General features: G+C 39.3%; 1 protein-coding gene across 9 annotated transcripts in view; it reads left to right on the top strand.

Moving 5' to 3' along the window:
• Nucleotides 1–15233, top strand: part of BCAS1 (brain enriched myelin associated protein 1) — a 92106-nt gene that overhangs the window by 43288 nt on the left and 33585 nt on the right. For 8 of the 9 annotated variants that reach the window (XM_034786943.1, XM_034786945.1, XM_034786942.1 and 5 more), the window contains 3 exons: nucleotides 6716–6856; nucleotides 11035–11070; nucleotides 11414–11629. In XM_034786943.1, the coding sequence (XP_034642834.1) occupies nucleotides 6716–6856; nucleotides 11035–11070; nucleotides 11414–11629 (393 nt within the window). The remainder of the gene's footprint in view (nucleotides 1–6715; nucleotides 6857–11034; nucleotides 11071–11413; nucleotides 11630–15233) is intronic. The other variant, XM_034786948.1, reaches the window with a different exon arrangement.

Genomic DNA, 15233 nt, shown 5'->3' on the forward strand with positions numbered 1-15233 from the left:
CTCTTCTAATGTAATGCAGTGTGCAGACTGCAGTCTCTCCTACAGTGACATTTCCTTCCCACCGCCTAGCAGCTCGTGAAAATCAGCATAACCTTCATAGGCACAGACTGTATTGGAGTTGCACGCCTTTATACTAGTTGAAGATATGGCCCGTTGTGCCAATTTCTACATGCTGTTACATCTAGAGTCTTGCCGCTGAAGTTATTCTGGATTTACACTGGTGTAACAGAGCAAAAATTGGCCCAGCAAATGTGTGAGCTCCAGGAATCGTTATTATTGTAGCTCTGTGAAGCATTATTATGGTAGTAGTCTTATTATTGTGCATATCTGAAACCTGGCATTGTCCAAAGTTTGGGACAATTGCATATGTTCTGGAGGCTGTTTTTAAAAGCACAAATCATTTTAATAGAAACAAGTATGCCTTGAAGGGCTGCTCTTGATCCCATTTTGAAGTCAGTGTCAAAAATCATAATGGCTTCATCATCAGCAGAATTGGACCATCCGAATATATAATGTAGCTTAATAATGCAATGTTACAGTAGCCTACCGGAAAACTGTTGACAGTGTGAATTAGATAGGAATTCCCGGTGAACCTGGTCATGAGTTCATATGACTATAACTAAATAACCTCCTACATTATTTTTATTCATTAGATTTTATCAAGTGCATTCAGAGAAATAGCATAAAGAGAATAAAACAGTTTCAAAAGTAGCATCAGACGTCTGTATATTCAGTAATAAAAAATAACCGTTAATGTATTTCTTCTTTTATGCCAATTTCCTGCTATTCTTTATGTCCCTTTAATTCTTAACAACCAGCCAAATTTTGATAGTTTGGACATGTAATAGGTCATGCACACAGTTACCTAACTTGTCCATGCAACTCTGTCAACTGCCCCTAACTACCAGGGATGAAATTTTCATAGGAGCCAACAGAAGTAAGGCACCCAAATCCAATTGAATTTCAATGAGATTTGGATATCTAGCTGTCTCAGGAGCCTCTTAAAATCCCAGCCTACATAGACAGTTGCAGGCCTGACTTTGTGAAAACCAGACTGATATTTCTGCAGCATATGACTGTAGATATAGGCACACTGAAGTTTGGAAACAAATATGCTGTTTGGGTTTGGTTTGCTGACACACCTGTAAAAGTAAACATGTCCGGGTGCCTCCAGCAGGATATGCAAATCAGCCTTTGTGCACAATATACAGAGATTGCTGGGAGTGCTTTCTACAAAGAACACACTTTTACTTCCAATAATCTTTTTTCCAGAATTAACACCACGATTAAGCATTTAGATTGGCAAGACAAATAAATCCTCACTCCTAGTGAGAAATCATATTTTCACTCAATTCAAGAAAAAACTAAAATAAAAAGAAGATAACATTTTGTGTGTTTGTTTTGTTTTGCACTACATTTTATTCCCCCTTCCCCTCCCATTTCAAAATCAGTTTGGTAGGAAAAGAGCGAGGAACAAATAATGAATTTCTGATAGAGATGAATTCATAATCAATGATTTTGCTCAAAACAGGAATTTTGCCACTTTCACCATATTAAAAACCCTGTCAGCAAACAGGAGTACTAAAATTTGACCCTAATTCCAGTTAGGACTTGGTCCTCCCCTTAGTTAATTCAATGGGAGTTTTACCATCAACTTCAGTGGGAGCAGGAGCAGGTTTTTCTTCATGAATACAACAGGGAACATTTTTTATAGTGCAACCACTTTGTCCACAGAATAAGTTCTCTCTAAGTATGTGTCTTCATTGCAGAGTTAGCCCATACTCTTACCTGCATGTTGCCCCTAACTCCACTCGTGTCTTCACCCAACTTCATTTGTGCTTTCAACCCAAGCTAGCTGGCACAGCTGGTGCTTAAGGGTTAGAGTCCGGGTTCCACTTCATCTCAAACTGGTAATCCACCCACTTTGCAGTGAGGATGCATTTGAGTTCTGATAGTCCTCCAGGGTCTTCCCACAATTCCCCCCAGGACAAACAGATTCTCCCACAATTCACTGGGAAGGAATCATAGAGCATCTCTTCTTACTGCAGCACAAGAACCATGAGCTATGCCCCCAAAAGTCTTAGGCTAGGTCTATACTACCCGCCTGAATCGGCGGGTAGAAATCGACCTCTCGGGGATCGATTTATCGCGTCCCGTTGGGACGCGACAATCAATCCCCGAATCGGCGCTCTTACTCCACCAGCAGAGGTGGTAGTAAGCGCCGCCGACAGAAAGCCGCAAAAGTCGATTTTGCCGCCGTCCTCACAACGGGGTAAGTCGGCTGCGATACGTCAAATTCAGCTACGCTATTCACGTAGCTGAATTTGCATATCTTAAATCGACTCCCCCCTGTAGTGTAGATGTACCCTTAGTGACACAAGCTGTGTGCAGCACAGTGATGACAAAGTAACTTGAATCATAGAAGACTGGAGTTGGAAGAGACCTCAGGAAGTCATCTAGTCCAACCCTCTGCTCAAAGCAGGACCAACCCCAACTAAATCATCCCAAGCCAGGGCTTTGTCAAGCCGGGCCTTAAAAACCTCTAAGGATGGAGATTCCACCACCTCCCTAGGTAATCCATTCCAGTGCTTCACCACCCTCCTAGTGAAATAGTGTTTCCTAATATCCAAGTTAGACCTCCCCCTCCGCAACTTGAGACTATCACTTCTTGTTCTGTCATCTGCCACCACTGAGAACAGCATATCTCCATCCTCTTTGGAACCCCCTTTCAGGTAGTTGAAGGCTGCTATCAAATCCCCCCTCACTGTTCTCTGCTGCAGACTAAATAATCCCAGTTCCCTCAACCTCTTCTCATTAGTCATGTGTCCTAGCCCACAATCATTTTTGTTGCCCTTTGCTGGACTCTCTCCAATTTGTCCACATCCTTTCTGTAGTGGGGGGCACAAAACTGGACGCAATACTCCAGATGTGGCCTCACCAGTGCTGAATAGAGAGTAATAATCACTTCCCTCGATCTGCTGACAGTGCTCCTACTAATGCAGCCCAATATGCCGTTAGCCTTCTTGGCAACAAGGGTACACTGTTGACTCATATCCAGCTTCTCATCCATTGTAATCCCCAGGTCCTTTTCTGCAGAATTGCTGCTTAGCCAGTCAGTCCCCAGCCTATAGCAGTGCCTGGGATTCTTCCATCCTAAGTGCAAGATGCTGCACCTGTCCTTGTTGAGCCTCATCAGATTTCTTTTGGCCCAATCCTCCAATTTGTCTAGGTCACTCTGGACCCTAACCCTACCCTCCAATGTATCTACCTCTCCCCTCATCTTAGTGTCATCTGCAAACTTGCTGAGGCTGCAATCCATCCCATCATCCAGATCATTAATGAAGATGTTGAACAAAACCGGCCCCAGGACTGACCCTTGGGGCACTCCGGTTGATACTTATCAGGGGGTAGCCGTGTTAGTCTGTATCTACAAAAACAACAAAGAGTCTGGTGGCACCTTAAAGACTAACAGATTTATTTGGGCATAAGCTTTCGTGAGTAAAAACCTCACTTCTTCGGATGCATCCGAAGAAGTGAGGTTTTTACTCACGAAAGCTTATGCCCAAATAAATCTGTTAGTCTTTAAGGTGCCACCAGACTCTTTGTTGTTCCGGTTGATACTGGCTGCCAACTAGACATAGAGCCATTGATCACTACCCACTGAGCCTGAAGATCTAGTCAGTTTTCTATCCACCTTATAGTCCATTCATCCAATCCGTACTTTTTAAACTTGCTGGCAAGAATATTGTGGGAGACCATATCAGAAGCTTTGCTAAAGTCAAGGTATATCACGTCCATCGCTTTCCCCATATCCACAGAACCAGTTATCTCATCATAGAAGGCAATCAGGTTGGTCAGGCATGACTTGCCCTTGGTGAATCCATGTTGATTGTTCCTGCTCACCTGAATCACACTGTCATAGGATTAGCTGTTTTTTTACAAGTTGTTATTGGCCAAAGTTATCTACTTGACTGGAACAAATCTGCCCTCAACTGAACGATCTATTCAACCCTATTCAACCCTTCACAGTACTCCTGAACTTGTCCCACTATGTTCAACCCTTTAGTAGAGCGATGGGAATATCAAGAGCACTGCAGGACAGAAGAGGGTAAAGAAGAACTAGCCATTGTTAATCTTAATAGCAAACTCAACTATCATATAATAAAAGATCCAAGAGATAGGATGCAACAGAGTTAGGGGCAACTGCATATCAAGGGAAGATCTAGATGTCAGGATGACATCTAATTCTATGTCGGTTTCAGAGCTTCCTACAAAATATTTCATATTATCCTGCATGATCCAGTGAACAATAGTGTCTTTAATTTAATTGATGGCACTGTAGACCAAACAATATTTATTGCTTTGGGACCTGGACCACTCAGTGTTCTTGTGGTTTCTATAAGTCAGTCAACTCTGATTGGTCAAAGCGTTCAAAAGCCTGTGATCAGCTGGTAGTTTACATTTTGGATTTGATTGGTCTAATCTGGCATATTCATATTTTTGAATGTATTAGGCCTGATTTTTAATTCATTTATAAATCAAGAGTACCTTGTTTGCGATAAATGGAGTTACAGTGGGATAAGAGATCAGAATTAAGCCCAAGACATTTGCAAATAGCAAATAAAACAAACTTAGATTTAAATAAATATATTTAATTAAATATATTCAATACAAAAAATAAAATGTAAATAAAATAAAACAAAACATTCTACCATCCCACCTAAAATGAGATTATCACAACGGTCCCTTCTGGCTTTATAATCTATAATCTTAAAGAGCATGTGTATAATACACTGCATGTTTTTATTGAACACCACTTTACTTTCATACATTTATAAAAAGGCTGATTTTTTCTAAGAGGTGGATAAAGGAGGAATCTTAACCGGTGTTACCTGTGAACTCTATAGAGTATTGGCATTAATGTTATTACATTAATGAGGTTAGTTTGGTTCAGGAATAGAATTGGCCAAAAAGTTGTCTGTATGGTTTGCAAAAACATGGTATTCTCTATTTTTAATTAATAAATTCAATAATTAAACCTGAAAAACTGAGAGGATTCCCTCTCCTCCCCCTCCCTCGCATTCTTTCTCTTCCTCTCCCTTCCCCTATCACCTCTTACTATTTTGCCACTTAGAAAGATTGGGGTGAGGGGATTAAAAATCACAAATTTTGGGTTGCTTTGTTTTCCTTTTTAAAAATTGGAAAATTTCAACAACATCCAAAATACTGAAGAAAGTTTTCAGCTTTGAAAAAAGCCATTTTTTCATCTAAGAATTCCAACTGAAAACTTTCATGCAGCTCCACTCAAGAGGTTTTCAGAGATTCCCAGACAGGTTAGCTATTTTAACAGACCAGACTTCCTCAGACAGTCAATGTAAGTGGTTTTGCTCTGGAAATTCCAGCTGTTTGAAGGCATACTTCTAGCTCTGGTATCAGAGAGTAGGATACTCCTGATTCATGCTCAGATTGGAAGATCATTCCCAGAAGCAGTGTCCTCTTAAGGCAGTGTTTCTCAAACTGGGGCCTCCACTTGTGTAGGGAAAGCTCCTGGCGGGCCAGGCCGGTTTGTTTACCTGCCCCATTGGCAGGTCCGGCCAATCGCGGCTCCCACTGGCCGTGGTTCGCTGCTCCAGGCTAATGGGAGATGCTGGAAGCGGCGCGGGCTGAGGGACGTACTGGCCACGGCTTCCAGCAGCTCCCATTGGCCTGCAGCAGCAAACCATGACCAGTGGGAGCCGCGATCGGCTGGACCTGCAGACGGGGCAGGTAAACAAACCGGCCCGGTCCGCCAGGGGCTTTCCCTACACAAATGGCGGCCCCAGTTTGAGAAACACTGTCTTAAGGGAATATACAATGGGGTGACTTTAAAACATTTACTTCCTGATTTAAGAACGTTAGTACCTGCCCACTTCCTAATATTTCTCTGATTTTTTTTTCAACATGGCTGGTAGACATTTGCATAAGTGTTTTACACATTTCCATATATCTCAGAATGTTTTGCACATGCATTTTAGATTAATGCATTAATGCAAGATTAATACATCTTTATTATTTATACATATTATTCAGAAACCCTTTTTATATAACCAGCAGTACATTATTAGAAAAATCCTAAATAATAAAGATAAACCCTGACCCTGCAAAGATTTACACACCCACTTAATTTTAAGCACATGAATAATCCATCTGAACTCAAAGGGAGTATTCATGTGCTCAAAATTAAGTAAATGCTTTAATCTTTGTAGAATTGCGGCCTTAACATAATGATGAATTTGAGGCCAAATTTGGATCTCATTTATACTAGTTTAATCTGGAGTGAAATTAATCTTGGATTTAATTGGTTTAAATTAATTCAGACTTTGGCCCACTGGATTCAGATTAAACATTCACATACAAATTCGTCTCTGATTTGTAACTCTGTTCAAATCACCTGAATTCCACTGAAATAACAGAAAGAGGAGGTTTGCCAAGTGATGACTGTCAAATTTTGCTACTGTTCACCTAAAACAAAGTCCATGGGAACTGAGAGATAACTCTTAAACAAAAAATATAACATTCTTTTGGCATGTTATTGTCCAGGTGGATGAAATGAAATGTTTGGCTTTAATACACCACATGTAAGTGTTTTATTATGTATTAATTAATACTTAATTATGTATAATTAATAATGCATTAAAGGAGTATGTAATAGACTATGAATGCTGTTGCACAAAAGGAATCCAAAGTGGAAAAGGGCCATGGTGGGCATCCTGCTCAGAAGACAGCAGCAGAATCCCAAGCTAAAGGAGCCAAGAAAAAGAAGTCAGAGAGTCCCAGATTAGGACACAAAACATTTAGCAAACTCTTTAGGCATAAGGTCTGTATATGATTCTAGCAAAAGTGGAACCCTGAGCAGTAACAGATGGCTCTTCTCGCAGGGTGAAGTATTAAAATGATTGGATTTAATATGGTGCAACTGAGATCGGAATCTGGTCAACCCTTAAATCATTTGAAAAATAATTACATGAGCATATACCTAAAACCTATAGGAAAAAAGTGTTTTGCAACATGGAAAAACTTCCCTCATATACCATCTGTGAATTCAGGATTCTGAAAGAATCCCTCTAATCTGCTAAAACCTATGTTCTTTTATTATTGTAATAAGTCATTAACACTAACTAAACTTACAATGACCATAACCAGAATACATAGAAGATTGGCACTGACAAACAATGAATTCTGAAAAAAAAGATCTCCTTCAGTGGGATGCTAGCTCTAAGGGCCCAATCCAACTTCCACTGAAGACAATGAAAAAAATCCCATTGACTTAATTGGTCTATTCACATGCTTAAATAAGGCATGTGCATAAATATCTTGCTGAACTGGGGCCTATAAACCCAAACATGCGTTCAGTAGAGCTGGTTGGAAAATGGGATATTTTTCCTCTGAAATGCTTGAATTTTTATTGTAAAACTGAAACATTTTTGGCTGAAAACTGAATTTTGTTTTTGGTTGAAAATCTTTTTTGTTTTTCCTAATGAAACCTTGAGGAAAGCAGACACTTTCCATTAAAAAAATTCATGTAGCTGAAAATCCAGTTTTCCATAGGAAAAAGGAGAGTTGACAGAGAATTTTCAACCCAGTCCTAGTATTCAGTATGTTAGATCTTAATCAAAGTTTTTGTCTTAACAAGGATGATCAAGATTTATGTTGTGATGCACTGTGGTTGGGAGGCAAAGAACAGTAGCATTATATCCCAAAGAATGTAGAATCAGAGACTCTTTAGTTGAGGGGAGGAAAATAATATTAATTGCATGCAAAAATTCCACTCAGACACCCACTTGGAATGTTTTGGGAGTAGGGGGCTTTTATAATAAGTAGCTATGTTAGGGTTAGAGGTGGGGAGGAAGCCCTTCAAAACTAAAAAGAACATTTTATTCTCCACTGTTCACTAAAAGTTCCATGTTCCTTCATTTTTTTCTAGACTGGAAATGTTCATTAATTCTCATGGAAGGGATGACAGTCTTTCCGCTGCAGTTAAAACTATTGGGCACTGTCTAGACTAGGAAAATAGGTCATGTTTTGAAAACATGACATCTAACATGTTCTAACTAACACATTTTTAAATAGTGTAGAGTATTTAATGCATTTAAAATAAATTAGCTGGTCACAGTTTACCCCTAGACCTCCCACTAGTGTCAAACATGACTAGCTAATATGTTTTTAAAAGGTATTTATAAATGCATACTTTTTATGTTGAATCTCACTCCTCCTTCTGTGGGGATTTTTTTATTATGTTTTTCAAAGTGTGTGAGTGTTTTGTGTTTAAATATATAAGAAATTACCACACTATAAAACAAGTGTAAATAATATTGGGACCTCAAATTGACACTTGCCAATGAAAAAGGTAGAAAGTTCAAAGTTGAGGCTAAAACACTACCCCGTTAGTTGTGGCAGAGGTCTCAAATCAGGACACTACCTTTTGTGCCACCACAGGAATGTCAGTCCTTTGTGTTGATTTGCTTCAAAATCTGAAATTACTGACATTAGTAACTTTACAATGGAGTGCCTCATGTCTTAATTTCTGGTCCTATGACATGACAAACTGCAATTTAAACATGACACATCTTCTTAGGCAATTAGATAAAGAACTAATGTATTTAAAATGATGGATAATTGGTTTAATAAAATGTAACTGTGAACACTGCATTTTGAGAACACTTGGCTACTTGGAGTTTTTTGTATTTAATAGTCTTGTTAGCTTCAGTAATAATCCTGAAGTATCCATCCTAATTGAAAGAGGATAGCAATGGTTGAGATTTTTTTAAAAATCCATTGTTTTTCAGTGCTGTCACTTCTATAAAATACTAATTTCTAGTCAAAATAAGCATATTTAAAAACAAGTTTCAAATGTTGCTTGTGAGCAGTAACTGGAAACATGTTAAGCCTGGTACCCTGGGATTTTGTTAGCTTTGATGGGATTCTCCCAGCTGAATCCCTGTGCATCACTAAATCCAGATCCTGAGTGTATATCGCTTTATGCTTAAATATAACTTTATTCATTTATGAAATTCCATCTGGGGTGGCGAGAAATAATTAATTAACTTTCAGGTGCTACAGTTGAAGTCAGCTTCTGGCATTCACCCTGGAGTTCTGTAAATTACTCTAGACCATTGAAGCTAACCCCAAAAGGGGAAGTTCATGTCTCCAGCAGAACGCTCACACCTGTTCTTTCAAGAAATCTCCCAACAGCATGGCAGGGTGCCTAGAATTAGAGAAGCAGGAAGAGCATTTGCCTATATTCTAGTTTATTGCTTCTCTTCCTTTTACAGAATCCAGAATTTCCTAATATAAGCTTCCCTATCATTTTGATTGAGCAGCTCAAGGGTCATGATAACTGGTTCAGTGAAGTTTGGATCTGGTTGCATAAACTGCATGCTGCAAGGCTACCAGTGTCGCAATAACCCCAAAGATCACACTTTTCATGTGAACAAACTTCCAAATTGAAAAGCAAATCCCAGCCAAGACCATTGAGTTTTACCTGATTTTTTTACATAAAATTATAAATTGGCCCTGGTAGGGAACTCTGTAGGAAGGAGGGGTGGAGGCAATGGAATCAACCTCCAACCACCAGTGCCGCCTCTCTGTAGCCACAACACCGGTTTATAGACTGGAAATTCCTAGCCCCTGGATCCACATAAGTGTGAACCTCATGGATTCTTCCCTAGGCTGCCCCAATGGTCTGCTCTGTCTGTTGATCATATTCAGAGATGATATATTCCAGGCACACTCCCTGGCCTTTAAAGTGCAGAGATGCCCCACTGTGTGACCATTCTCTCTTTGCCGTCTCCCTCTCTCCCTGCATAGCCTTACCACAAAACACAGGTGCTTTAAAGGTGTGTGCAGACCTTCTGAACTTGAGTAAATGTTACTCCCTAAAGGTCTCAAGAGTACAGAACATTTACCTTCAGTACTGAATTAGGGCATACAGTGCTTTGCAAAACTCTGCAATAAGACCTGATGCTCAACCAATCATAACAACAACAAAAATCTACTTGCACTGTCATTTGTAATGGGCATAGCTCAAATATTAACCAGGCCTCAAAACAGAAATTAAAAACAAACATTACACGGCCCTATATAGCCCCAAATCCATCCTACACAATTCTCTACATCAGCCGCACCTAGTATAATCAGATCCAGCTACATTTAAAGGCCTGATTAAGCAATTATTGCAGCACTATTTGCAATATCTTATCTGCATTTTGCTACAAAACATAGGCCGCAGTATAGCATTTATCACTCAACATTTCTTATCCCAGAAATTAAGACCCAGATTTTCAAAGACACCATTTTGCAAACAGTCCCCATCTATAAACATAAACCAGGGTTTGTACACATGCATTGAGGGTTGTATGTGCATACACGCATATGCAGGTGCACACACACAAATGAGTGCCTTTGAAAAGCTATGTCTACTTTTTTTTTTAATTTGTTATGACTTATATAAGGAAATGAGTTGGAGATTTTTTTTTTTCTTGAAATTACAAGTCTGTGAAAATAAATGCACCAGAACTGGCCACAAAGCACCTGACATGAAACTCCAGTGTTTCTAAAGATATAAATAATTGGGTGGGAAAAGGACACAAAATGCACCAAATAAAGGTGACTGGTGTACTAGTGGATGCGTTTGAGCTTGGTGATTTCCATAAATTAAGTATGAAAGCCCAACACCTTTTAGTAGCCAGCTCTACTCCAGTAAGGTAGAGCTGATGTAGTGTGTATCATTCTCTATTAAAGGGCAATTCCTGTAGGTCAAGCAAAAGGTTTATTGCTGGAGCCGCTCAAACAACAGCTGCCTTGTTTCTTAAAAAGGGTAGGGAGAATCAGGGCAGTCCAATTCAATTTACATGGCAGCCGGAGTCTGGACTTTCATACACACAAATATTCACTGAAAAGAAAATGATTAGAGATGCAACCAATTCCTAAACTGTGTAACTGTGAAGAATGGTATTGTTCAAAACAAACTTGCCTTTGTGTTTTGTTTTCCTTTAGTCCACAAAAGAGGCCCAACAGACAACTAATGCCCAAGTGAGTAGATGATGCCGTCATTTTTTAACTAATGTCACTGCCACATCCAGTCTGGCACAATGTATGAATGTAACAGTTAACAGACTTTGCAGTGGATGGATTTCTACTTCATTTACATCTTCCTTGCCATGAGTTCACTGCATTACTTAACTCTGAAGTGTATGGCAATGCAATTTGTATGTACAATGCTGTACAAGTTGTGTTGTACCGTGTTATATTTCTTGGGTAATCATGGTTTATTGGGTCATAGCTCTTGTCATGAGCGATGCCTGAGTGTGTTTTGAGTCCGTTTTCCTTTACAAAGTGTTAATGATGCTGTAACGATTGTTGTGTATGTCTCTAGGGTGCTGAACAACAGCCTGTCACCTCTGTCAATGTAAAATCTGAAAAAAATGCCCCTCCCTCTCAAGAATCACAGACCACAAAGCAGAATGCAAAAGCCTCTGAACCTGCAACTCAGCAGCAGGCAACAGCAGCAACTACCGAAGCCCCCAAAGATATGACTAAGGAGAGATCTGCACCTCCTTCCACACCATTGAGCAAACTCTTCTGGAAAAAGGTATGTCTAGATTTCAGAATTGTTTCCTCTACTCCCCACCTCCCCAGTTTTGGGAGATGATAAAACTGGATTCCTGATGAAGGAACCTAAGCCAAGAAGTTAAGCAGAGTCACATTTTTAAACAAGGTAGGTAAGTGTGAATGTCTGTGCAGTTACCACCATTGTGCATGTGCTTTGTGCAGTTGCCTGTGCAAATGGCTATTGATGGTTATTTGCACATGTATTTACTTTACTAGTGTGTAGTTATGACTCTTCTGGAAAAGTCCTATATGATTTAATAAAGACTCATAACTTTCTATAGAATTTTTGAACTAACCCTATGATAGGTGATATAAATCTCTATTAAATGATATAGATTGGTTTAAAAATCCTTTAGAGATTATATTATTCTTTAATAAATTCTATAGGTTTTTAGAGTAATTTCCATAGAAATCTATTTCTTTTTATAGGAGTCACTTGATTTATTTAACAGTCTGAAAATCTGTCTCTCTCTGGGTCTGTTTCTTCTGCTGGGTTTCAAACAAGAATGAACTTGCTTATAAGTTTGTGGGTTCAGATTGACTGCATGGCAGCCCTTAGTTAAAACAGTATATTTGATAGAAACTAGCAGGAATTATGAAAATGAAGCTGCAGTTTCTATGTTTCTTTGTGGTACATATACAAAAAGCTGGGCCCTTCTAATTTTATTTACCAGAGGAACTGCACTAAACTATACTGATTCATTGTATTGTGAGTAACTGCCCTCCTGGGCTACTATTCAGATTTAGATGCCAAAAATGAAATGCTTCCAAATAAATAGATACTGATTAAATGAAGCCCATGAGCTTCTTTGTCTATAATTTCTGTAATGGACAGAGGAATTGGAGACATAGTTTGTGTATGCCACGGACACTGAATATTTATGGTGCTTACTAGTTCATTGCTTAGATGAAGCAAGCATGATTTGCTTGTTTCGTTTCACATCCAAGACAGTTTAAAGCAGTTGTCTGGGTTTATTATTTTGCTATGGCGTTGGGTGAATCAGGTATTTGTAATGAAAGGAAGCCTGTAAAGTGGGGAAAGAGATATGAGAGCTTTCATATTGTTACGGAAACCATATCCACTTTCTGAATATGTCTGGCTCAACTGAGCCTCAAAATGGGATAAGAAGAGAAACAGCTGAAAACAAAGGGACAAATCCATTATGTTCATAGATTCATAGATTCTAGGACTGGAAGGGACCTCGAGAGGTCATCGAGTCCAGTCCCCTGCCCGCATGGCAGGACCAAATACTGTCTAGACCATCCCTGATAGACATTTATAACATTGTTGTAAATCCATTGATGTCAATGGGAGTTGTACCAGAAATTCACTTAGTCCAAGTTGTCAGTTTTTAATAAATAAGTAACCTAGTCTACTGTGTAAGAGGAAAGAAGGGAAATGGAGATCTGTCCCTGAACATTAACTCTCATTGAAGATTTATCGGCCAAAATCCCATTAGGACTAATAAATGAGATTCTGCCCTCTACTGAGGCCCAACACAAAGCCTCTGCACTAGGGGAGTCCCACTAAAGACTTCTCCTGAGGGCTTCTATTGGACTCAAGTAGTGCAGAGACCTTCTGCACGGTGGTGAGTTCCATCCAGTGTGAATATCAGCTGCCCTCACACACCACAATCCCGCCCAAATATGTCAGGCCCAGGCAACTCCCTCCATTTGTTTCTTTATTTTTTTTTTAACTTCTGTCAATCTGAAGGGAGACTGAAGGGGTATAAAGACATCTCAAGATCCTTCCTGGCATGTGGGCCATCTTTGAGCCCACAAAAAGGGCTTGACTATCCTAACTAATGTTCCTTGTGGCCCTCAAAATTTGGAACAAAAATAAACACTATCACTGCAAGACAAGAGTCTCACCAGTGCTCTGGTTCCATCCCCACTCCACTTACTATGTTCCTCACCATCCAAATCGTGTTGGGTGATCAGAGTAGAAATTTGCCCCAGTAGTGGACAGGGACTAGAGAGAGCTCTGCATATCTCTGTGCAGACCTAACATAGGCTGCAGCAGATATGGGTGACTATCACAACTTTCTGAGTATAGATGGGCCTTCACCAAATGCCTGACTCTAAAGACCCGTGAACTTTTGAGGTCTTTGAAACCTGGACCCAAATTTTGCTGCATGGGTCCATCTCTGCCTAATTTTGAACTCTCCAAACTTCCTGATTCTGCAAACTTTGGCTGGAAGTCTTATGAGAACAAGATTTGTTGTGAGATTTCTAGTCTTTCCTGCTTCCAGATGGGATAGAAATATCATGAGCTCACTGGAGCCAAATAAAGGGACAATGAAAAATAAGAGAAATTGGGGAAATTGCCCAACTTTTACAAAGCTCAGAAAAATTCTGTTTTGAATTTTGTCTGAAATTCCTGTCTTGCTTTTTATTTAATCCAAACCAGTGTTTGTCTAGCTTTAGAAGTCTCTTGACTTTTCTCAGACAAGTTGAAAAATATTTGCATTGTTAGCGGAACAGGTGTTATTTTTAAATGTTTTGTTTTCTCGGTAGGAAACAAGACATATTGTAATTACTTCATAATAAAATTCCTGGCTTGGCTTTAATGGTTGAAATAATGCATTACACCAGTCTACAACTCCCTGTGGGGTGTTCTTGTTAATTCATGTTCTCTCGCTCTCTCTCACTGTAATGTAGCTGATTTTAAAATACATGAAAATATATCTTTTGTCTCCATTAATGAACTAGTTGTTGTCAAAGGAAGGTTGACTGCCATGGAAGAATTATTTTATCTTATCTCATACGTGGCAGGCACAATCAAAATTAGGCTAATTAAAAATATGAACCAGGTTCTCAGCTGGTTTGAATTAACTCTTCATTGATTCCAGTGGAACGATGATAAATTACACCACCTGAGCTTCTGATGCTATATTCTGTTAATTTAAAATAATCTTTGGACCCAGTTCTTCTCCCACATACACTGGTTTATAGTCATTGAAGTTTATTTTGTTTACAGGGGTATAAACCAGTGGGAAATTAGGCCCTTTGTCTTTTGGAAATCTCACTTTTCTCTCTGTTTGAGAAATGGGTACTGTAGGTCAAATCCGAACCCTACATTGGTGCAAACTCCATAATAACTCCATTGATTTGACCAGGGAGAACTGAATTCAATGGAGTTACAAGAGATATAAACAGGTGTAGTTGAGAACAGAATTTGGCCCTTTATATTTAGTTGTTTTAAAAAAAATAAAATTACCTGTTTGGTTTGAATGATTATCCCTTACCAGCAAAAGATTTGTATCACTTCCTCTGGCTTTCTTGATAGAGGAAGATATTATATTTCCTTTAACCAGGAATCTTGGTGACCTAATCAGCTGAGGCCAAAGAAATGCAGAACTGCACAAAATGATTAGCCTCATAGGATAGCCTGAAACTCAAGTTGCTTTGCTTGTCTCTAGAAGGAGCTTTCACTTCAAAATAGAACTAATGAAATGACTGTCAACAGACTGTAGTGCTAATGCTTTAATGAGAGCTCGGTAAACAGTGCAAAATAATATCTGTGAATGCTTGTTTAACTTTCCAAATTAATTCATTTCTGCTGTGTTTGGCCCCATTTTGTG

This window comes from Trachemys scripta, chromosome 12 (assembly GCF_013100865.1).
Source record: "Trachemys scripta elegans isolate TJP31775 chromosome 12, CAS_Tse_1.0, whole genome shotgun sequence".
NCBI classification, from domain to species: domain Eukaryota; kingdom Metazoa; phylum Chordata; order Testudines; family Emydidae; genus Trachemys; species Trachemys scripta.